Source organism: Aedes aegypti, unplaced genomic scaffold (assembly GCF_002204515.2).
Source record: "Aedes aegypti strain LVP_AGWG unplaced genomic scaffold, AaegL5.0 Primary Assembly AGWG_AaegL5_hic_scaff_1961_PBJ_arrow, whole genome shotgun sequence".
Lineage (NCBI taxonomy): Eukaryota > Metazoa > Arthropoda > Insecta > Diptera > Culicidae > Aedes > Aedes aegypti.
Genome location: NW_018735446.1, coordinates 4803 through 29936, shown reverse-complemented (window position 1 = coordinate 29936; position 25134 = coordinate 4803). Strand labels below are relative to the sequence as shown.

General features: G+C 41.3%; 2 protein-coding genes across 2 annotated transcripts; one reads left to right on the top strand and one right to left on the bottom strand.

Moving 5' to 3' along the window:
- Positions 1–4622: 4622 nt before the first annotated feature.
- LOC110680883 lies at positions 4623–5171 on the top strand. Its single transcript, XM_021856673.1, has one exon. It carries the CDS (start codon positions 4623–4625, stop codon positions 5169–5171), a length of 549 nt encoding a protein of 182 aa, XP_021712365.1.
- Positions 5172–11855: 6684 nt separating this feature from the next.
- LOC5574417 (cell wall protein DAN4) lies at positions 11856–22996 on the bottom strand. The gene is made up of 2 exons (XM_021856674.1): positions 20065–22996; positions 11856–12524 (listed from the first exon to the last, which is right to left on the bottom strand). The coding sequence occupies exon 1, from the start codon at positions 22310–22312 to the stop codon at positions 20138–20140; it is 2175 nt and encodes a 724-aa protein (XP_021712366.1). The 5' UTR covers positions 22313–22996; the 3' UTR covers positions 11856–12524; positions 20065–20137.
- Positions 22997–25134: the final 2138 nt, after the last annotated feature.

Sequence of the window (25134 nt, the reverse complement as noted above, 5' to 3'; positions counted from 1 at the left end):
TTGAACAATTGGTGGATATTTCATAATTCTCTAAAAAATGACAACGGGATTTGAGAAATTCTATTGTTCGTTTATATTTTGGTAGCACACCTTTCTTTGGAATTGACTCCCAAGCTCTTCGTGTTGCTTTATCCAGAGCATTTACTATTAGGTAAACGATTATGTGTTCGGATATTTCTGTAATTCGGTTAATTCTTGCTTGATGTATCGTAAACTTTCTACATGACGTGAGGTTTCGTCAATCAACAATCGAAGATCCTTGTACGATTCTGATGATATTTTCTTTAGCGTAAGTAGTCCTTGTATGTGAATTTCGACGACTACTCGTTGGTTTTTCAAAACATTCCGTTAGAATATCCCAGGCTTGATTATAATTACCTTGGCTCATAATTTCTGCATCAAGAACATGAGCAGCAGATCCAAGTAAAGCTTTATTTAAATGATATAGTTTTATAGCATCTGAATCCGGAGATTTCTCCATGAGATCTTCGAAAATTGCTTTAAATTTAGGACAATTTTCATATCTTCCATCAAAGGTTGGAATAGGTACTGTTAAAGGTTGTTGTTGAACGGTTATTTGAGGCGATAAGTTGCAAGATGAATTTCTATTTTCTTTGGCGAGAAAAATTAGTTCTTCTATGGCGATAGAACAAAATTGTAAAGCTCTTCAAATGCAGCAAAAACTTTATTTTGTGCGAAAACAGCTTCGTCAGGTACGAGGATCAGTACGTTGTTGTGTGCTGAGTAAAATTCATCAATGGCAGCGCAGAGATTTTTTGAAATTACGTTGAGTTGCGGTAGTCCCATCAAGCTTCTTTCTTCTATCATTCTTTGTGTTCTAAAACAGACTGCTCTACTTTGTTGCGCTGGCGAAAATATCCTTTCATCGTTATTTCATCTAAATTCTCTTCCCAGGTGTTGAATTTGGACGTATTGGGGTTGATGGTTCTATAGATAGCATAGGAATAGCATCGGGTTGATCGTTATTTTCGCTCACAGCAATTGGTGGTTCTTGAGTAGGAGGTTTCTTGGTACGAGGCGTTCGTTTAGTTGGCATCTTTCAAGCGATATGCTTAATGCACCACGCAACTTTGCTATGGCTTTGTATGGCTTGTAAGAACGAACTGAACGGAAGGCTTGAACGGTTGGCTGATTTGAACAGATGGACTTGACAGACTGGACGGACTAGACTTACTGGATGCACTTGGACGGACTGGCTGAAATGGACGGATTGAACGGACTGGATGCACTTGACGGATTGGACGGATTGAACGGACTGGATAACTGGACGGATTGCACGGACTGTATAACCTTCACGGACTGGACGCGCTGTATGGACTGGACGGACGGACGGACTGGACGAACTGGACGGACTGGACGGACTGGACGGACTGGGCGGACTGGACGGACTGGACGGACTGGACGGACTGGACGGACTGGACGGACTGGACGGACTGGACGGACTGGACGGACTGGACGGACTGGACGGACTGGACGGACTGGACGGACTGGACGGACTGGACGGACTGGACGGACTGGACGGACTGGACGGACTGGACGGACTGGACGGACTGGACGGACTGGACGGACTGGACGGACTGGACGGACTGGACGGACTGGACGGACTGGACGGACTGGACGGACTGGACGGACTGGACGGACTGGACGGACTGGACGGACTGGACGGACTGGACGGACTGGACGGACTGTATGATCTTGACAGACTGGACGGATTGAACGAACTGGATGAACTGGATCGATTGAACGGACTGTATGAACTTGACGGACTGGACGGATTGTATGGACTTCACGAATGGTTGGACAAAATACTTGATCGTGTGTTTCAGTTTGATAGTTTAGATAAAGATTTTTGAACAGTTTGGATAAAGGTGATCTTTCTTTAGACTTCAGCTATGAATTAATGGCTTTTAGATTCAAAATTCCAGAATGACAACGGCTAGGGTTTTGAGTTTAGAATTAGAGGATTGAAATGGACTGAATTAGAGGTTCCAAATTGCTTCTGGTTTCTATAAGATCCGGTTCGAAGGACCAAATTTATGTTCGATAGCGGAGATGAATTGAATGAGTCATTTTGAGTTTGTTTTTAACTTTGGATGTATTCGCTTTGGTGGTTTGAATAACAATGACCTTTAGTACAAATTAGAGCAGTATTTATAGCAAACGATTGCGATTCTATCCATCTTGTCATTTCATTACTTTCGTTACTCCCTTTCACTCTGAGTACAGTATTGCATTCACCGATAAAAGCCAATAAATTTTCATAATATTAAAGTCATGCGGTGATTAAACCTTATAAATGTAGAATCAATTTGGCAAAGAAATTTAACGTCAGTTCGAATAGGATCACTTGGGCAAATTAGGGGTATGCGAGATTAGACGCGAAAAATCCAATAAGTAACGTCATTTCGTATCAATCTCCGAAAATATGCCAACGATCGATAGAACTGTTATATACGCCGAACAATATAGTTAACAGGTCGAGGCGACAATTTTTTGCCTGTCTAGTGTTAGTAGTGACCAACACTACAACATCTAGCCGTTCAAGACCAGGACGTTAGGCAACGATTTGTCGTTTCGATTGTGTTGTTCATACATATGGCCCTCTGTTAAAAACAAATTTTCAACTTCTATTCATTTCTCTCGTCGCTCGCTTGCGATTCTATCCATCTTGTCATTTCATTACTTTCGTTACTCCCTTTCACTCTGAGTACAGTATTGCATTCACCGATAAAAGCCAATAAATTTTCATAATATTAAAGTCATGCGGTGATTAAACCTTATAAATGTTATAGCAAACTTGGATGCTAGTTCCGTTGTTTCTGGACTACTAGGACAGGCTGGTTGCTACAATAAACATAGTCGGTTACTGCGAATAAGCAGGAACCACTGTCAAAGATACAGTCGCCTCTCCACATCTCCGATATCGAAGGGACCATCGAGATAGGGAGAGATCGAGACAAAGAACAAATTTTTGATGCATACTAGATTGAAAAACACTCCGTTGCCAAGAAAGTAATACAACAAACAAACGTCATTTTTGCGCTCCACAATTTGTTTTGAATCCTAAAACTTTGTCTAGTTACCCTTCGATATTGGTTCATATCGACATACGGAGAGAAAATTGAGAACGGAAAATCAACAGAAACCATTGCGAGATATGGAGATATCGAGATAAGGAGAAATATCGAGATATGGAGAGTGAAAATGTAAGGCAGACTGAAGGGGACTTATAACATCATCGACATAGGGAGAGATATAGAGATGTAGAACATCGGATGTGGGAGAGTCGACTGTACAAACTCTAGTGGAATTAAATGGTATAGTACTAAATTTCGGTTTTTCATCTACTCATAATTATTCCTTAAATTATTAAGTGTTTTTGCCTGTATGATATCAGAAATGAAGTTAGCTATAATCACAGGACAAACAGATGTAACACTTGGAATGCATGCTGGAATCATAGTGTTTGACCCAATGGGCTAATAAATGACGTACTCTAAGGTATTTTAATAAAAAAAAAATAATAAAAAGTTGGTCAATGGAAGCGAGGACCTCTGTTTGTTTGTGCTGTAATCAAGGAGCGCACGAATTGATGTTTTGCCAAGAATGCCATGAGGTCACGCTACTGCTCTACTGATCGTTCACAAAAATATTATTCAAATCCCTGAAAATAGAACAGATAGAGCTAAAGTATGTTTAGCGAAAATTTATCGCGTAAACACCATGGCTGGATTTTTATCTATTATAACAAAAGCAAACATTGAATCTCACTTTTAGGGGGATTAATCGCAAAAAATGATATTTTCTTAAGAAGGCTCCTCTACACCCCGAACAACTTCTCCGAAGACATCAAATCGCGAAAACAATTTTTTCAATGGTGGAACCATTTTGATCACGAATCTAGGCCTCAAGGAAACAGTGTGCATTGGATGGGACGATTCACCTGTGGAAAATAAACTAGGCGGCATCCACAAATTACGTAACGCTTCGAAGGGGGGGAGGGGGTAAGCTCGAGCGTTACGACTCATACAAAATTTAAAAAAAAAAATCCATACAAAAACCGTTACGGAGGGGGGGGAGGGGGTCGAAAATTTCAAATTTTAGCGTTACGTAATAAATGGATGCCGCCCTAGTAGCAAAATATCCACCATTTATTTCCCTAATTTATTACAAACCAAAGTAAATCCATTCAAGTAAATACGCCCCGTCCTCTCTATAGCATCCAATTTAGAATACACTACGATTCAAGCAGTCCCTAAATAACGTGTTTCGCGTGTGGTTCGATATTTCTTTTCGTGGTCTCGTTCGGTACAACAGAAAACCAGCATCGTTACAAAAATACATAAATCACTGCGTCAATCGAGACACTTGGTGGCGTGCGAGCAGTCACATATTCATCACTCCAACGTCTTTCGCGCGTAGAAATTAAGAAGACCGCCCAGTATCGTTCGGTTATGACCGGTCCGGCAATGGCAACGACAGGAGGCAAAAGCTATCGATGAGCAAACAGAACGAGCTCAAACTCGCTGGTGGATTCGCTCATTAAGCCACAGCTTCCTCAAACGGCCAATCTGAACGAGCAGTTCAAGCAGTACCAGGACATGTACGCCGTACTGGAGCGGATCCGCAAGCTGGAGTCCGAGTTCAAGCTCAAGACCAACAATGGCAAACCGCGCCAAGCCAACATTGAAGCCTTTTGGCCGGTGGGCCAAGGAGCAAGGTTGCGAGTTCGATGGCGTCAAGATATCGGAGTTTTCCGGATACGAGCTGGGGCTGGAAGCGACCAAGGATTTCAAGGAGGGCGAAGTGTTTGTGACCGTGCCGAGAAGTTGATTTTCTCGGTCACGGCCGACAGCAAGATACCGGACATCATGAAGGACATCCCGGTGATGATGGTGCAGAATCTGTCCAACCTGATGCTGGCGCTGCTGCTGATCGTGGAACGGTTCCAGCCCGAGCAGCGTTTGGAAGCCGTATCTGGACGTGCTGCCCGATCGGTACTCCACGGTCATGTTACTTTCAGTCCGGCCGAGATGGCAGAATTGAAGGGAACGAGTGCATTCGGGGCGGCGCTCAGTCACTGCAAGAACATTGCCCGGCAGTACGGGTTCATAAAGAAGTTCATCCAGGGCAAAGAACGGCGCTGCTGAAGGATAACTTTACGTATGATTTTGTACTGGTGAGTAGCTCTTTATAAAATATTGTATCCTTTTTCTCACATATTTTTACTTGTATTTTAGCAGAACTTTAGTTATAAAAGTTTATTTAAACATTCTATCTCGTTTATTTAGTATAAAACCATATGGCCATATGATACATTTTGCTATATCTATTCCTTTAGAAAATTTCCAAAAATATCTATGATAAATATAAGAACTTTTTTTCTTATGTCCTCGAGAATCCGTCTCAACCTGTTCTGTTTTTTGCATTGCATTCGTCCATAATCGTTTTCGGAGACTCGTTCGAGGATCTTTGATGATTTCTTCTAGAATTTGTCTGACATTTCAATGAAAGTTCATCCTAGAATTCTTCATCAATTTGTCGGAAAATATTTGGAATATTCAATCCATAGATAATTTGTTGAAATATGATTTTAAAAATGAGGAATCCTTCGAGGAATTCTTCGAAAATTCTTAGAGGATTTCTCCGAGTATCTTTCGAGAATTTCTCCGAGAAATTTTCGTTTATTTCTCCTAAAATCCTTCGAGAATTTCTCCGATAATTCTTCGAGGATTTCTCCGACAATTCTTAGAGGATTTCTTCCAAAAATCCTCGAGGATTTCTGCGAGAATCCTTCGAGGATCTCTCCGAGAGTCCTTCGAGAATCTTTCTAAGATTTCTCCGACAACCCTTCGAGGATTTCTTCGAGTATCCTTCGAGGATTTCTCCGACAATTCTTCGAAGATTTCTCCAAAAATCCTCGAGGATTTCTTCGAGAATCCTCGAGATTTATCCGAAAATCCTTCACGAATTTCTTCGAGAATCCTTTGAGGATTTCTCCGAGAATCTTTCGAAGATTTCTCCGAGAATCCTTCAAGAATTTCTCCGAGCATCCTTCGAGAATCCTTCAAGGCTTCCCTCGAAAATCTTTCGAGGATTTCTCCAAGAATCCTTCGGGGATTTCTTCGAGTATCCTTCAGGAATTTCACCGAGAATTATTCGAAGATTTCTAAGAGAATTTTTCGCGAATTTCTTTCGAAATCCTTCGAGGAATTTGTACTGAGAATCCTTCGAGAATTTCTCCGAGCATCCTTCGAGGATTTCTCCAAGAATCCTTCAAGGATTTCTTGATAACCCTTTGATGATTTTCTCCGAGAATCTCCAGAATTTCCGAGAATTTCTCCAAAAATCCTTCGAGATTTCTCCCGAGACTCCCTCAAGGGATTCTCCGAAAATCCTTCGAGGATTTTCTCCGAAAATCCTTCGAGGATTTCTCTGAGAACCCTTTGAGTATTTCTCCGCGGAATCCTACGGGATTTCTCCGGAGAATCTTTCGAGGATTTCTCCGACATGATTCTTCGAGGATTTATCCGAAAATACTTTGAGGATTCTCCGAGAATCATTGGAGGATTTCTCCGAGAATCCTTGGAGGATTTCACCGAGAATCCTTGGAGGATTTCTCCGGAGAATCCTTGGATGATTTCTCCGAGAATCCTTGGAGGATTTTTCCGAGAATCCTTAGAGGATTTCTCCGAGAATCCTTAGAGGATTTCTCCGAGAATCCTTGGAGGATTCTCCGAAAATTCTTCGAGGATTTATCCGAGAGTCCTTAGAGGATTTCTTCGAGAATCCTTGGAGGATTTTTTTCCGACAATCCTTGGAGGATTTCTCCGAGAATCCTTGGAGGATTCTCCGAGAATCCTTGGAGGATTTCTCCGAGAATCCTTGGAGGATTTCTCCGAGAATCATTGGTGGATTTTTCCGAGAATCCTTGGAGGATTTCTCTGATTATCCTTGGAGGATTTCTCCGAGAGTCCTTGAAGCTCTTTTTCAAGAATCCTAGGAGGATTTCTCCAAGAATCTTTGGAGGATTTCTCCGAGAATCCGTGGAGTATTTCTCCAGAATCCTTGGAGGATTTCTCCGAGAAACCTTGGAGGATTTCTCCGAGAATCATTGATTTCTCCGAGAATCCTTGATTTCTCCGAGAATCCTTCGAGGATTTCTCCGAGAATCCTTGGAAAATTTCTCCGAGAATCCTTGGAGGATTTCTCCGAGAATCCTTGGATGATTCTCCGAGAATCCTTGGAGGATTTTTCCGAGAATCCTTAGAGGATTTCTCCAAGAATCTTTGGAGGATTTCTCCAAGAAACTTGGAGGATTTCTCCGAGAATTCTTGGATGATTTCTCCGAGAATCCTTCGAGGATTTCTCCGAGAATCGTTGGATGATTTCTCCGAGAATCCTTCGAGGATTTCTCCGAGAATCCTTTAAGGATTTTCTCCGAGAATCCGTCTAGAATTTCTCCGAGAATCCTTCGAGCATTTCTCCGAAAATTCTTCAAGGATTTCTCCGAGAATCCTTCGAGGATTTCTTCAAGAATCCTTCAAGGATTTCTCCGAGAATCCTTCGAAGATTCTCTGAGAATCCTTCGGGGATTTCTCCGAGAATCCTTCGGAGATTTCTCCGAGAATCCTTCGAAGATTCCATCGAGGATATCTCCGAGAATCCTTCGAGGATTCCTCCGAGAATCCTTCGAGGATTCCTCCGAGAATCCTTCGAGGACTCCTCCGAGAATCCTTCGAGGATTCTTCCAAGAATCCTACGAGGATTCCTCCGAGAATCCTTCGAGGATTCCTCCGAGAATCCTACGAGGATTTCTCCAAGAATCCTTCGAGGATTTACTCGAGAATCCTTCGAGGACCTCCTCCCGAAAATCCTTCGAGGATTTCTCCGAGAATCCTTCGAGGATTTCTCCGAGAATCGTTCGAGGATTTCTCCGAGAATCGTTTGAGGATTTCTTCGAAAATCCTTGGAGGATTTCTCCGAGAACCCTTCGAGGATTTCTCTCAGAATCCTTCGATGATTTCTCCGAGAATCCTTTGAGGATTTCTCCGAGAATTATTCGAGGATTTCTCCGGGAATTCTTGGAAGATGTCTCCGGGAATCCTGGAGTATTTTACAGAGAGAATTCTTCGAGGATTTCTCCGAGAATCCTTCAAGGATTTCTCCGAGAATCCTTCGAGGATGTAGTCGAGAACCCTTCGATGATTTCTTCGAGGATTTCTCGGAGAATCCTTCGAGGATTTCTCCAAGAATCCCTCGAGGATTTCTCCGAGAATCCTTCGGAGATTTCTCCGAGAATCCTTCGGAGATTTCTCCGAGAATCTTTCAATAATTTCTCCGAGAATCCTTGGAGGATTTCTCCGAGGATTCTCGGAGAAATCTTTTTACGAGAATCCATCGAGGATATCTCCAAGAATCCTTCGAGGATTTCTCCGAGAATACTTCAAGGATTTCTCCGAGAATCCTTCAAGGATTTCTCCGAGAATCCTTCGAAGATTTCTCCGAGAACCCTTCGAAGATTTCTCCGAGAATCGTTCGAGGATTTCTCCGTGAATCCTTCGAAGATTTCTCTGAGAGTCCATCGAGGATTTCTCCGAGAATCCTTCGAGAATATCTTCGAGATTCCATCGAGGATATCTCCGAGAATCCTTCTAGGATTCCTCCGAGAATCCTTCTAGGATTCCTCCAAGAATCCTACGAGTATTCCTGCGAGAATCCTTCGAGGATTCCTCCGAGAATCCTACGAGGATTTCTCCGAGAATCCTTCGAGGATTCCTCCGAGAATCCTTCGAGGACTCCTCCGAGAATCTTTCGAGGATTTCTCCGAGAATCGTTCGAGGATTTCTCCGAGAATCGTTTGAGGATTTCTTCGAAAATCCTTGGAGGATTTCTCCGAGAATCCTTCGAGGATTTCTCTCAGAATCCTTCGATGATTTCTCCGAGAATCCTTTGAGGATTTCTCCGAGAACTATTCGAGGATTTCTCCGGGAATTCTTGGAAGATGTTTCCGGGAATCCTGGAGTATTTTTCAGAGAATTCTTCGAAGAATTCTCCGAGAATTCTTCGAGGATTTCTCCGAGAATCCTTCAAGGATTTCTCCGAGAATCCTTCGAGGATGTAGTCGAGAACCCTTCGATGATTTCTTCGAGGGTTTCTCGGAGAATCCTTCGAGGATTTCTCCAAGAATCCCTCGAGGATTTCTCCGAAAATCCTTCGGAGATTTCTCCGAGAATCCTTCGGAGATTTCTGCGAGAATCCTTCAAGGATTTCTCCGAGAATCCTTCGAGGATGTAGTCGAGAACCCTTCGATGATTTCTTGAGGATTTCTGGGAGAATCCTTCGAGGATTTCTCCAAGAATCTTTAGAGGATTTCTCTGAGAATCCTTCGGGGATTTCTCCGAGAATCCTTTGGAGATTTCTCGGAGGATTTCTTCGAGAATCCTTGGAGGATTTCTCCCAGAATCCTTGGAGGATTTCCTGGGTCTCCGAGAATCCTTGGAGGATTTCTCCGAGAATCCTTGGAGGATTTATTCGAGAATCCTTGGAGGATTTTTCCGAGAATCCTTGGAAGATTTCTCCGAGAATCCTTCAAATATTTCTCTGAGAATCTTTCTAATATTTCTCTGAGAATCTTTCAAGGATTTTTCCGAGAATCTTTCGAGGATTTTACCGAGAATCCTTTTAGGAACTTTTCGAAAATCCATCGAGGATTTCTCCGAGAACCCTTTGAGGATTTCTCCGAGAATCCTTGAAGGTTTTTTCCGAGAATCCTTGGAGGGTATCTCGAGAATCCTTTGAGGATTTCTCCGAAAAATCCATGGAAGATTTCTCCGAGAATCCTTCGAGAATTTCTTCGAAAATCTTTTGAATATTTCTCTGAGAATCCTTCGAGTATTTCTACGAGAATCCTTCGAGAATTTCTCCAAAAATCTTCCAAGGATTTCTCCGAAATTCCACCGATGATTTCTCCAAAAATCCTTCGAGGATTTCTCCGAGAATCTTTTGAGGATGTGTCTGAGAATCGTTGGAGGATTTCTCCGAGAATCCTTCGAGGATTTCTCTGAGAATCCTTCGAAGATTTAACCGAGAATCCTTCGAGGATTTCTCCGAGAATCCTTCGAGGATTTCTCCGTGAATCCTTTGAGGATTTCTCCGAGAATCCTTTGAGGATTTCTCCGAGAATTCTTTGAAAATTTCTCCGAGAATTCTCTGAGGGTTTCTTCGAGAATCCTTCGTAAATTTCTCCAAAAAATCCTCCGAGAATTTCTCCGAAAATCTTTCGAGGATTTGTCCGAGAATCCTTTAAAGATTTCTCTGAGAATAAAAAAAAATCTTTCGAGGATCTTTTCGAGAATCCTTCGAAGATTTATACGAGAATCCATAAAATCGTGGTTTCCGATTCTGATTCATCTTAGGATCCGGAAACACCAATTCAAAGATTCTTGGAAAACTCAGCATGTTCAATTGAGCCGATTAAAATCAATTCAAATGCTAACTATTGAAACGGAATTCGTTGACAAATTTTCATCTGTCTTAATTAACAATACTCGGATCAACTGTTATGTGTCGCTTAGTTTCCATTGTCCACAGATTATATCCCGCCGAGTCCACCTGCCCTCGTGACTGTACCTGGTTTTAAAAATAAATCGAAATAAAGCACCACAAAACTTTTGCGTAAAGCCAATCAACGCCAAATCGACGCTGAAAGCTCTACCTCCTCCGGCTTCCCAAAGGCTTTCCTGTGCGGAAATCGACGTCGAACGAAAACCCAATTAGCACTAATGGAAAAGGACAATGTGTACAAGGAAAAGGGAAAATGCAAAAATAGTTTTAATGCAATTTTTAAATTTTCTGTTTTATTTGTCCGTTTTTTATTCCCGGTGCCACCCACACCTCGGTAATACCTGGTTTGGCACCCATTTAAATACAATCATTATCTCCTACCCTGTAGCAATGGGCACCGGGGACCCAATGGGTGGCGATTGGTTGGAATCGAGTTAATTGTATGTATAATGTAATGTATGTATAATTGTATATGCATTCGAATGGAATTAATTTCGAGACCACGGTTCGGACCGACTGGATCCGGCCAAATAAAAGTGTAAAATTGACTAATGAGCGTAATGACGATCTCGGATTCAATCAACCAACCAATGTTCGACCGGTTTTATTCCTATGTACTTGTTTACTGCGGGCGGTGCTTTTCGAACTGTTTTTTTTTATTTCGTATTTCATCGTTTCTCTGCCAGTCTCTTTTACTCGATTTCATATCTTACATTGTCTTGAATTTCAAAGAAATATTTTTCAAATCCTTACAGCTAAAATCACTATCACTACAATAATGGAATGAGGGGTGAAGAACAGGGTGAAGGGGTCTGTAGCTCTCGTACATGAATGGCTACCGATGTTGCACATAAATTATCCACGGTGCTCCTCAGACCGTTGTTATCGAAAAAAAAAACCATCAAAACTGTACTCATGAGTCGTTTTCTGTGGTTATGTTGCGTATCTTGGCAAAGTTTAGAAAATTACGTAGGGCTCGTTTCTAAATTACGGTTTTTGATGGCAAAAGTCCACAAAATCAAAATAAATCAGAATTACATGTTTTGAAGCAATTATTCTTCTGATAATCACGGTAAATGGTAAATTAAAACGAACTAGTAAAATAACCGTTTAAATATATCTGATTTCGTATCTGATGTCGTATAACATCAAAAAGGCGAAACTTCAAAACCAGTCCTATGTTTTTTTTTTAAATTCTGCCCAGACATACATTTTAACCGTAGAAAACGACTGTTGAGCACAGATTTGACGAAGACTTTTTTTTTCGGTTAACGGTCTACGGAGCACCGTGTTAGCGTTTGCTAGGTACTAAATTAAAACATATCTCGCTGTTGCTTTATTTAACATGCCAGGTGATATTATCGCTTGCACCGACAATTACGATGATGTGGATGATTATGATTATGCTTCTCGTTATTTGTATTGCACATTGTTCACACTTACTTTCCTATGATTTGTTTTATGCATTTTTGTTGTTGCATGTTTCCGATCCATCTCCCGTTTTCTGTTGGATCATTACATTTCACTTTTGCGCCCTTTTATTGATTTGCTTTCATTACTCTCTACTTTTTCTCTTTTCGCGCGCATTTTCCGCTGCCTGTTTGCATCAATCAACTGTCATGTAGTGACATGGCCCTTGTCGTTTGTAGATGGTGGGTGCCCGTTCAAGCGGATATTGAATCGTAACGTTGTGCCCATCCACAGAATCGTGGTTATTATTAATAAATGAACTCATAATAATAGCAGATAGTGCGGATGGATAGTCGAATTCGAAAGAACAGTTAAGCAGAACAGTATCTAGGGAAGGAAGGACTGGAAAATAGTAACTGCTAAATTTCTATTCCGATTTGAGTCGGTTGGCCGTGGAGAATCTACTAGGGGGTCTTCAGGGACGTCCCATGTTCTACTGATTTCTGGATGCAGAGTGGGCATTGGATCTGAAAAGAGGGAAATCAAAAAGACCATAAATGGGTTAGTTAATGTCCGGATCCCTGAGAAGCCGGTAAAAGCATATACAGATGAATTACGATGAAAATTCAAATAGAATCAGGCATGTAATGAGTCCGATCACTGTGTTAACTGCTAATTAAACTGCGCTCAAATCTATTTGTCATTCTGACGAATCAAAATAGGATGATTGAAAGGTGGAAGCAGTCATTCGAAGAACACTTGAACAGCGTTGAGGCCGTTAAGTAAATTTCTACGCCAGTTGAGCAAACAAAATTCATCAAGATAGGAATCCCTCAGAGCTTCAGGAACCCTGTAGATTATTTTCGCGTAACTTTTCATAATGACTTATGTAAGATTCTCTCCTCTCTTCCTCGATTCGATCAACACTAATGCCACAGACAAAGAGACATAACACTTAGAACAAATCGCGATCAAAATCATAATCGGCGAGACACCCAATACTAAAATCATTGTGTTTGGCCGAGGGTCCAACAGATAGCGGTAGTGCGTAAACGTCAAGCACGAACGAAAACGACGCGAAGGCTGCGGGTGGTCGATTGACCACCTACCGTATATTCAAATCGATCGTTAAGGTGAAGATGAATCGTAGCCAAACCTCCAATTTTCAAGAGCACAAATCTGGAGAACCGAACACCCGTTCAAGCTAAAAACCTAATCGATTGGTCACCACCAGCTAGTGACCAATCGATTAAGTTTTCAGCTTAAACGGATGTTTGGTTCTCCAGATTTGAGCTCTTGAAAATTTTAGGTTTGGCTTCGATTCACCTTCACCTTAAAAAGTTGGTCGATGAACAGTGATGAGAGTGGGATGTCTGATTGTCTGTGCTAACGCTTTTGGCAAGTTTTTCACTGTATAGAGAAAAAACAATGTTCTTTTCTGGCGTTTCACATAGAAAATGCAACAAATGAGGTTAATGTGGATCAGTTATTGATTAACGAGAAAGTAAACAAAATGAGCATCTCAATGTTAGATATGTCCTTTGGAAAAGATACGCGCGAATTGTCCAAATACATTCATGCTTTACGGATCCCTATAAAGATTTCTCGCGAAACATTACTAAAGGACCTACGTACAAATGAGAGGCTCTCTTTGTTTACTTCCCCTTTGATCAATAACTGAGTCAAATTAACCAAAGATGAGAGAATCTCTCATTTGTACATAGGTCCTTTAGTAATGTTTCGCGAGATTTTTTTTATCAATTCTTCCAGCAATCAATACTAATGTCTAAATGAACTCCTCTATAATATGCTCCAGGAAATCCAACGCTGATACCTCAAGTGATTTACACAGAGAATCAGTATGACTCTTCCAAATATTCCTACAAGAATTCTATCTGATACATTCACAAAGGTTTATTCTAAGATGGAAACAAATTGAGTAGGAAATACTCCAGGAAATCCTACCACAATTCTGCGAGGAATTCCTACCATGATTTTTCCTACGGTAATTCTTTCAGTTGTTTTCATAGGGACTTTTTTTTTTAAATAGTTATCCATATATTCGCTCGAGAATTGGTCCACAAATCTTTAGGAATATTGCTCAAAATCTGAACTCTTCAATAAATGTGACCAGAAATTCCACAGGCCTCTCTAGGAACTTCGCTAGAGATTTTTCTAGAGTTTTACCCAGCATTTCATTCAGCTGCGATGGCGTAACCTCAAATCTGCTTGAAATGACGATTCTAATTACATACAGTGAGTTTTATATTCTAAATATACTGATATTTTTCGTCGAACAGGTAAAAAGTGAGGTTACTAGTCACCACTGATTTTATGTAAGGATTACTGCTGCAGTTTTTTCTAATGATTCATCGAGTAATTTCTTAGATGACAAACAAAAGGCAGAATATGCATTCAGGTGGCAAAACTGTTTATATAAGTATTTGATATTTGTTATAGTTATATTGGAAAATGTTAGACTATGAACCTTGTAGTCAGTTTTCTGCCGTAAGTTAAATTTGCTCTACAATTTCTCCTGAATGTTCCTCAAAACGTATCACTTTATGTTCCAAATATATATTTCTTCAGGATGTCATCGAAATTCTTCCAAAAATTTTCCCGAATTTTGTATATAATTCCTTCAAGAGTTCTGACAATATTTAGTTCACGACTTTCACGCGAAATGTCGGCACAAGATCCACTGAAAATCATCAAAATTTTGAAAGATTTCGTCAAAAACTTCTAATTTTATTTTCATTTATAAGAATTTTACAAGAATCCCTCAAGATATCGAAATCATTTCCGCCGTTTCTTCGAGAGTTATTTAGGGATTATTTCAACATGTTTTCGAGGGTTCTCCCAAGAATCATTCGATGAATATTCCGGGGATCGTTGAGAATTCCTTTGAGAGTCCTGTAACGATTCCCTCCAGATTCGGTCGAGGATTTCTTAGAGATTAGTTAAACAATTACCTCGAGAATCGTTCGAAGATTCCTTCATTCAAAGATTTATTGAGGAATATCCTAGATTCGTTCGATGTTTTTTTTCGATATCGTTTTGAGTATTCGACCTAGAATACCCGAAATACTCGGTCGATAACTTCACAGAGAAACGTTTCGAAAACCTGCGTGAATTCGCCGATAATTGCGCAGACATACCTGTTAGATTTTTTTACACAAAATCAATATTATTTTCTTGGCATTTAGATACCGATGTAGTATTTTTTCCACCATTCTCTCCTTCTGGAATCTTTTGATGACCAATTTGAATACTTTCCTAAAAATACTTGTTTTAATATTGTTTCAAATCCGAAGTATTAAACGAAAATCAATTGCATATCTCGAATTCCATCCAGAATGAGTCGAAATTATCAAAACTCGGAATCGATAATCTTCAATTTGAATCAAATTTTACACATATTTTCTGCAAGATAGAATAAGTGTTTTTCATCAATATATCGAGATTGTTTAGACTCAAAAAACAACTACTAAAAATGGCCAATGAGTTTTTGCACACAATTTAATAAAAACATCCTCCAAAAGTGATGATTTAAGAGAAAAGCGTTCTATGCAGAAGTTTAAGTGAATCGTTTGAGCTACAAGAAAAAAATATACACCAAAAAAATATAATAAAAATTAAAAATTCAAAAACCTAAATTGCAAATTAAACAAAAACCCTTGACATTTGTTTTTTTTTTCAATTTTCGCCATAGAATCTTGATACAATATAGATGTTTGGGGAAAAAATAATGCAGGACCTTTTTAATTAAATGTTTAATCTATGAACAAATTTTGGTCGATTTTCAATTTTTTTTTGCATGCTTCGTTTTTGAATTCATCAGGCATCCATACTGTGTGACTAGTCTACTTGATACTGCCAATCTTTTCTGCAAATTTGCAAAAGCTTGTTTGAGCGAAGCACAAGCACTGACAAAAGAACATCAAATCGACAACGATTCACACATAGTTTCAATCATAGATATTATCGCCTCTCTCATTTTTGTGGAATGGTATACAATGCGTACTATACCGCAATCTTTGAAACAGATCAAGCAAAAACTAAGATCTAAGAGACATCCTCAACATTCCTAGAGAGCTCTTGCGAAACCCTAAGCGAGATCCTGATAAATTTACTAGGAGGAATTTCCGTGAATTTTCTATGGTTGGTTTTGTCAAGCTCATCTTCTTAAACACAATTGAAATTCATTTCACTGTTCTATACGATTTTGTAATAATTCATCTATGAATTTTACATGCATACTTCCACGCAAAAACTTTTTATTTTGTTTAAAAAAATCATTATTTTTGTGTACAGCTTTTGATTGAACATGTTTATGTTTGCCCTTTTAACCGCAAAAAACCTTATTTTTATGAGAAATTTCCAGCCAAAAGAATTTTGTCAAGTTAGACGCTAGCGCTTAAAAAACTAATTTTGTTCATTAAATTAGAAAAAAACAGTGCTGCAACATTCAACACATGTTTTCTAATACGTGTTATTGTATCAACATGGTCCATAATATTGTGGTGAGTATTGTATTAACATGGTCCATAAATTCAAATAGTATGCATGAAGCTTATAAACATCATTGAAGACATTCAAGTGATAAAAGTATGTGGATTGTCTGTCCCAAATAACATTACGGGTGTATAGATTCATAGTATTGTCCTACTCTACGGAAATTTGGTTCTCAGCGGACCGATCCGAAGTCTGGTCTTTATTTCGGTTTTATAAGCATGATATATCAACATCCCAATGATATTCTCAATTGTTGATTTTTTGCGAAGCTTCAAAATAGAATCCGTCCAATTTTCGTCGAAAAATTATTCTAGGAAATGCCTGAAAACTATCAAAGATATTTTCTGATAAACTCACAAGGATTCGTCCACAATTTTGAGAGGATTCGTCCAGTAATCCCACATTGAGAAATCCTCCCAGAATTCGTCCGCGTATTAGTTGAACATTTGTTTTGAGCTTAGGCATTTGTCCGAATATTCCCTGGGATCTCAGGCTTCATGTTGTGTGACGATTCTTACGAGATTATACATTCCGACAGAAATTTCTTCAAAAATTACGTGGAAAAGAATGATTATTCCCTCAGAAATTCCTTAGGAAGGAGTTTTGCCAATTCATTCATAAATTTCTCCAGAACTGTCCTTCATACGTATCAATTCAATTGGTGCAAACAATATTCAGGAACTCTGAATGTGATTCATCCAGGAATTCTGAGAAAAACTTTGCTACTACTTTCTGCTGAAAGACCGACACAATATCCATTGAAAAACATGAACAGTTTCAGAGATTTCGTTAGAAATTTCTCAAAGTGATCAGCTGGGAATTCAATTAAAAACCTCAGATGAATGTATTTGAATTATTAGGATGCCCTCAGGGAACCTGGACAGGGGACATTTTCGTTTCCACTCTGAAACGGGTCATGCGACAGCTTTTTCTTCATGATTCTTCATAGAAACGCTTTAAAATTATTTGGAACGGATCATTGGATCATCATTGGGCCACATTGACCGTTTCTGGAGCCATCGGGATGCCCTCAGGGAACGGCTTTGAGGGGACAATTTCATTTAATCACCGTTTTACAGCTTTTTCAGTATCATTTCTTATGGCATTACTATCAATACATTTGAAATGGATCATTGGTGACATTGTTCAAACCTGGAACCCTTAGGGAATCTGTGACAGAGGACATTTTCGTTTCCATACCAAAACAGGTCTTGCTACAGTGATACTGTAACAGTGGTAAAAGTTTTCGTTTCTAACTTCTCCAGGATTCTTTCAAGTACTAGACTAGGCTAAATTACACCAAAAAGGTCTTGCCACATATTTTTCTTCATGATTTTACTTGAAAGTACTTCAAAATTATTTAAAGAGGCCTCTGGGACCACTTGAAGGGAACTATTTCAATGGGACAAGTGCATTTTTTCACCAAACAAGTTGTAAGACAACTTTTATTTGTATTTTTTATGAAAACATTTAAATTTATTGAAGATGATTATTCGCTATGTGTGCCGTCTTTGGGGCCACCGAGATGCTCTCAGGGAACCGCTTCAACGAAACAGTTGCATTTTCTCACCAAGTCAGCTCATGTTACAGATTTTTTGTTCATGCTTTGCCATGAAAATTCTCGTTTATTTCGCGGCAAAAAAGAAATGAGAAAAAACAGTTATCAACCAAGTTAACAAGTTATCAAAAACAAAACCTTAAGATTTTTGACTATAAAGAGGAATAATCTTCACCAATAACGGAACGGTGAGCAATAAAATATGTTTTTTAAACAAAAAATAACGAGAAAAATGTTTTAAATAATGCATAGAAAAAAAAAATATTTGAAAACTATAAAACGAATGAGCTGGGAGCCACTGTGGTTCGGGAGTCACTGGTGGTTTGGTTGTAGTGTAGCGATAAAGAGAGAGAGAAAGGGGTAGGCGAAAAGAATAGGTTCGACGTTTATTTACCCGCAGCAACGATGCGATGATGTTTGATGATGTTTGTTGGGGTTGGGGATAGTCATCTGTGGTAAATATACCGAACAATAGACGTACAATACTGGACAGAACAAAGAACGCTTTGGTCGTCTTTCATACAAAATGGTCAAGCTTGGAGGTCTGGATCTCGGCTTCTAGTGGTCCAAATACTTTTAATTTATAAAAAAATCTTAAATTTTGCAAAAAATTGCTAAATTGCATTTTAGAAATATTTTGTAAACAATCAGTTTTACTAAAAAAGGTTGTTCTGCAAACTTGTGTGTCTTATCAAATTGAACATTTTTGCTGAGGGGTAGAATGCTATAAATTTGTCCATTTAAGAAATATGTTTTATTCAAAATTTTATAATTTTTGTCAATATTAGAGATTTGCCATAACTCAAAAGTTTGTTTATGGAAAACTCTGAATTTTTTAAGCTAAACTTGAAGCAACTTTCAAGCTGTGGTCAAAATTTCAGGTCAATCGAAGCAAGCCGAGATCTTGGACCATTATGTATGGAAAAACGGTCAATGCGTACTTTATTCTGTCCAGTACTGTATTTCCTATTGAGGTCACCAACAGAAACATCGGGGCATGGCACGCGATTTTGTCATTTCATGCTTGCTGGTAGTGGCAAAAACTGGGTCCACAAGGTAGATAGAAGTTCCCCTTACGAAAGTAAGGTTCTTGAACTAGCGCCACTTGCACTCTAGCAAAGAATAATCGTTGCTGTTATTCTATGCTGAGGATTGATCAGAGCATCTGATTCTAACCGTAGCCACTACCCAAACTAGGCAAGGGTATGCTTTTTTTTAAATCTCAGCATGGAAAAGATAAGCAGCGAAAAAACCAGATCGGTATCTATTGAAAGCCGCCAAAGACGCAAAAGCACAGAATACACTGTGTAAAACGCATAATGCGAAACAATGAAGATGATACTTTAAATTGAATAACAACATATCCATAACCCCACGCTTATTTAGCCTCAGGCTAGAGACTGAAGAAGGGCAGCCGATTATCTCGGAGAAACACAAGGACACCTGCTCCATTGCTGCGGGTAGCAGCCTTAGAGTACCCTTAGAGGGCGCCCAGGTACCCCACAAACCATTCACCCCCTAACCATTCACTCTTAGGCACGATACGCATCACACTATGAACAGGCAACAGGCAGTCCGTAGTGTTAAATCTTAGCCAATTGAAACAACCGCTATCGACTACTGCTTTTACGCATTTTAGAAATATTTGCAAGAAGACTTAAATTATTTGATGCATAGGAATTTGAAAGTTTAACTCTTTCGTGTAATATGAGTGTCAGTTCTGTGTATCCGTATAGAATATTTGAACGATAAAAGGTTTTTAAGAAGGTCAGTAATGGAATAATGTCTAATTCTACTTCTCGACTATTTTTTAAAATTGTTTATTGATATTCAATACTTACAGAGCTTTAAAACTAAAACTTGACCATGAATTTTTTAATGAACTCACAATTTGTATCGTTTGAAAAGTCTAAAATCTAAATTAATAGATCCTGTAGATATGATAAGCCTTCCAAGATGTATTGAATAATCTGGAGCAAGCAAAACATCCTTACCTAAATTTTCAGTTGTTCCGCGGCGCAGTACGTATGGCTTCAAAATGATGTCCTGCAGCGTCTGATGGAGCACCTACTGGAACGGTTTGCGCATCGTGTCCCACAGGTAGTCCTGCACCTCCTGCGAGTTGGGATCCATCGTGTTGACCTTACTGTCCTTCCGTTGACGCTGATGATGTGAATACTGTTGATGTTGCTGCTGCTGCTGTTGTTGCGGAAGCTGTTGATGCAGCGACTGCTGAGTCGTGTACACCTGCATCTGCTCGTTCTTCAGACTCTCGGTGTGCATCATTGGCAGCCGGCCCTTGGCCATGTTGAAGTTCTCCGTGTAGTTGAGTTTGTTTCTTCGCCGCTGGCGCCATCGGCACACGACGAAGATCAACGCAAACACGGCCAGCGATACGCCGACAATACACGAGCTGGCCACGATCGCCGACTTGACGCCCAGCGGCATCGAGGCGCTCTCGATGGTTACCGTGTGCCGGTGGTTGAACCCGTGGCCGGTCAGTTCCAGATCGAGCAGATCGCTACTACTGGGTTGGTCGTGGCTGCTGTCGAACTCGGCGTCGGCGGACATTCTCGAAGGGGTTATCAGCCCACCCTTCGATCCGCCGTTACCTAAAAAATGGATCCCGTCCATTTTGTGATTGGCTGGGTGCTGCTGGTGTGGTTGCAGTTTCCAATCGAGAAACTTGTGATCACCTCGGTGATGCATCGAACGACCCTCCTTGTAGGTTTCGTCCGTGGGTCGCATGCTGATGATGGACGTGAAGTAGCTGAAGCCCTGAGAGTCGAGCTTGATGTCGTCCGGCTGAACGCTACGCAGGTTGCCCAGGTTGAACCGCGGGAAGTGCTCGAAGGCCGTGACGATATCCATGTTGTCTTCGACAGGCCTGGTTTTGCCGTTGATGATTTCCGAGAGGTGCAATTGGCTAGAGCCTCGTTTGCGATGTTCTAGGAGTTCTTCCAGAGTCATGTTTCTTTGGGAGAGAACTTTAGCGAGACGAGCGCCGATGCGTCGGTCTTCCATCAGCTCTAGGATTTCTTTGCGATCCTCGGATAGGGTGAGTGGGCCAAGATCGTTGAACAGCGATGGGTTGCTCTCGGTGACGTCGCGGAAGTATTCCTCGAGGCTGTCCGTGAAGGATCGTTGGGTGTTCTGGTTGATTCGCTCGATGAGGTCGTCTTCGCTGAACTCGGTGGTTGATGGTTCGGATGAGGAGCTCGAGTGCGGGATTGAGGCGCTCTTGGTGTCCTCGAAGGAGGTGAACTTTTCGATGATGTTCAGCTCGGGTTCTTCACTTTCGAGCAGCTTGGTGACGTTCTCGGACTCGTCGTGGAATTCTATGTCGGCGAGTTGGTGGTTCTCGGTGGACTGTGGTTGAGCCGAGAAGGGTGCCGCCGTAGAAGTTCGGATTTTGAGCTTCATAGAGAGCCGGTTGCGAACAGTGGGGACTCGCATGAGGGTGCGCTCGGAGGATATCAGGATCGGGGCTGCTTCCGTTTCGGGAAGAGTCTGTTCGGTTTGTTCTTCTGGATTGGGGTCGGAGGACGCGGCTACCGTGGGTCGTTGTCGAGATTTGGTTTGCTGGAACCTGTTGAGATATTTTCCTTGAAGGGCGGCTGAGGGAGTCCACTTCTCGCGAGTTGTAGTGCTTGGAATGAAAGTGGTTGATGAGGCGGAAGTGGATGTTGATGAGTGCCATGGCTCGGCTGTGGCGTACGGTTTGAGAGATTCTAGTCTTTTATTGGTGCCGGAGAAGATTTCCTCTGTGCGAATATTGGAATTGCTCAGATCTGGGCGTATTCGGGACGCTATTCCTTTGATGGGTCGAAGTCGTTCCTCTTTGACGGTGGGAAGCACTGGATTAAGAGCAAGCTGTTTGATTTCAACCGTTGGGAAAATGGCAACATTTTCGTTATGGTCTCCGAGGTTTTCGAGTGTAATGATGTCTTCAACGGAGTTGGTTTCGTCTTGAGCTGTTGGTGGAAGCTCCGTTGTGGTAGTTGTGGTGGTAATTGTTGTAGTCGTTGATGGTTCGGTTGCTGTGCTGGGAGCTGCAGAAGGCGAGAATACTGGAATCCGCTTCATAGATTTGATTTCTTGGAAATCTGTTCGTGGAGTAGGTTCTTCGTTCAGTCGGAACCTGACGCTGGATAATGTAGATACCGTGGAAGAAACTTCGTTGTCTTGTTCGGTAACTGTCGTAATATCCAGGGGACTTTGTGTTAACGCAGCAAGAGCCATTTGCTTGCCCTTGATCAGATCTTGAAGGGAAATGTTTCGTTGCTGTAGAATCTCACTTAGACTCAATCCTCCTGATTGTTTCAGCAGGGCTTTCAGGTCGGCAGCAGCGGTTTTACCTTGTTCGTCAGACGATCCACCTTCTTCTTCGTTTCGCTTGGCTTGTGAATATGGTTTACGATAGGCCTTGTGCCCGGATCCGGGAGTCGGATGCTCCTCCGGTCTGGGAAGTCTTCTTTGCCTATTGGAGTCAATAGGTTGAAAATTCTCTCGGTTGCCTCGATTGTTGTACGGTTCGTAAGGCCGTCGGATAGAAGGTGGATCGCTGCTGAACGTGGAGTGTGGATCAACGGCGTCGGTATAGGGATTGGCCCACCGATCGGCCGGACGTTGACGTTCCCAGCGAGAGTAGGGCCGCTTTCGTTCTGGTTCCGGTTCCCGGTAGATTTGCTCCGGTTCAGTTTCATCTCTTGGACCGGGTCCTCCCTGCCAGTAATCGTCATGTAGTGGCCTACGTTTGCGTTTTCTTCCCAAACGACGACGTCTTCTTCCTTCGTAGTTATCTAGTGGAGCGGTAGAAACGGTTTCGTCTTCATTTCTAGTTAGCGGATGCGTTGGAAGATTTTGCGTTGTACTCGTCGTTAGGAGATGAGCCTGAAAATGGAGAAAAAGGAGCAATTAATCGTTTGGACCAATAGCTTGCAACTATTTAACATTTTGTTTTTCACTAGAAGTGGTCGTTGATTGAGAGACATCGATTTGTTCTAGATCTATGTCAGTTTGTTTGACAAACTAAGAGTACAAATTGAAATGAAATTTGTAAAACTATAAAGCGCAAATGAACTGGATCACCTCACTGTAAAAATATAGACATAAAGCATGAGATCCTACCCAAACTGTTCCCCAATCTAGTGCACTCAAAAATATAAAACAGGATTTTCTATTTTCCCACCAAACGCAATAAATCAAAAGTCTAAAAAGCTTGTCAAAATTTAGCTCCAACACCTAGCTATCACTAGCCATGATATGACAGCTTTAGCAGAGAAGAGCGCATCCGTTATTGGATATAGCATGATACCGGCTCCTTCTTCGACAAGCTTCATCCATATTCCTTATTCCTCCTAGTCACTTGCACGAAGAGAAGCCTCTCTCGATGCACTATCCACACTACACACGGCGCGACAGATGTATCCTTCCCTGAACGAATCCTGTGTTATGAAACACACCGGATGAAAACAGATTACCCTTAATGCCAATAAACATAATCTCGGCTTCGGGAACACCCGTCTGGCACGGATGCCGTTCGTTGCATACTGATGAAGCTGAAAACTATTGGCGCATTTATGCATGATGTGTGAACCGCACGAGTGGAGTTCCCGGCTATGCTAGCGCTAGCTGTTATATCTGGTGCTGGGAAAGTTAGTGTCATGTCTCATCGAAGGAGGATATGCAACATAAAGTTGAGGGCCAAATCGATTTTCGATTTTTACAGCTATTTTATATAATACTTTTAATCTTATCTGAAGAATTCTTAATGCTTCACTGAACTATTGAACTACTGAACTGTACTTGAAATATCCGATCCAGGACGTTGAATGTGGGGCCTCATGTAGCCTATTGGTATAGTTCGCGACTACAAACCAAAGCTATGCTAAAGGGTCTGCCCTGGGTAGACCCAAGATCTTCTCATAATGGATAATTTCCTTGGCTTCCTTGGGCATAGAACATCTTTGTGCCTGGCAACTTTGACAAAGAATGCTCTCAGTTTTTTTAGTACCATTCCAAACTTTCATTCCTTATATCTAGGTGTTCTGTGTTAGACAACACTATCACCCTAATTTGGTATAAAAAAATTAAGCTTTTCTTAACATTTTGTTAACAACATATTACATGGAATGTTCTGTCTTTAACAGTAACTTAGCTTAGCTTAGCTTAGCTTAGACTGACTACACATATCAATGGTTGCTATTCCGTGATTGACCGAAGTCAGTGAAAATGCACAAAGAATCAACTAGAAGTTCGGCTGGGATTGGCCATAATCTTCTTCAGTGTGCATAATTCAGTGCCTCTATTTATACAAGGTCAATAACGGCGCCGGCCACGTCCTTGCAGTCAGGTGGGATTGGAGGAAGGAATGTTAGTGTGTAACCTTTGCTATATGGAGACCGTGTTTACCTCTGCATCTCCACAAAGGTTACTGGGAGGGATGTTTGTTAATGGGAAGGATCGTTGGGTCACAGGATTCACTTTGATAAGCGATTAGACCATGATAAATTATTTGACGCGAGCTAAGGATCGAACACTACCAACCTGCTTCGCGAACCGCGCCACTAATAAATCATGCCACGCGAGCGACGCGCGACACGATTGATCCTGCTCACATCACCTGCCCCCGCAGGAGCAAGCGACGCGAGCAAAGGATCAAACACTACTAACCTGCTTCGCGATCCGCGCCACTAATCTCAAGGTCGAAGGATCAAACACTACTAACGAACCGATCACTTTTTCACTACTTCACTACCGACGCGCGACATGTTTGATCCTGCCCTCATCGCGCGCCCCCGCAGGAGCAAGCGTCAAGGTCGAAGGATCAAACACTACTAACGAACCGATCACTTTTTCACTACTTCACTACCGACGCGCGACATGTTTGATCCTGCCCTCATCGCGCGCCCCCGCAGGAGCAAGCGTCAAGGTCGAAGGATCAAACACTACTAACGAACCGATCACTTTTTCACTACTTCACTACCGACGCGCGACATGTTTGATCCTGCCCTCATCGCGCGCCCCCGCAGGAGCAAGCGTCAAGGTCGAAGGATCAAACA

Bases quoted from the DNA above. Each gene is read 5' to 3' on its own strand.
- LOC110680883 (XM_021856673.1), top strand. From the start codon at position 4,623: ATGTACGCCGTACTGGAGCGGATCCGCAAGCTGGAGTCCGAGTTCAAG.
- LOC5574417 (XM_021856674.1), bottom strand. From the start codon at position 22,312: ATGGCTCTTGCTGCGTTAACACAAAGTCCCCTGGATATTACGACAGTT.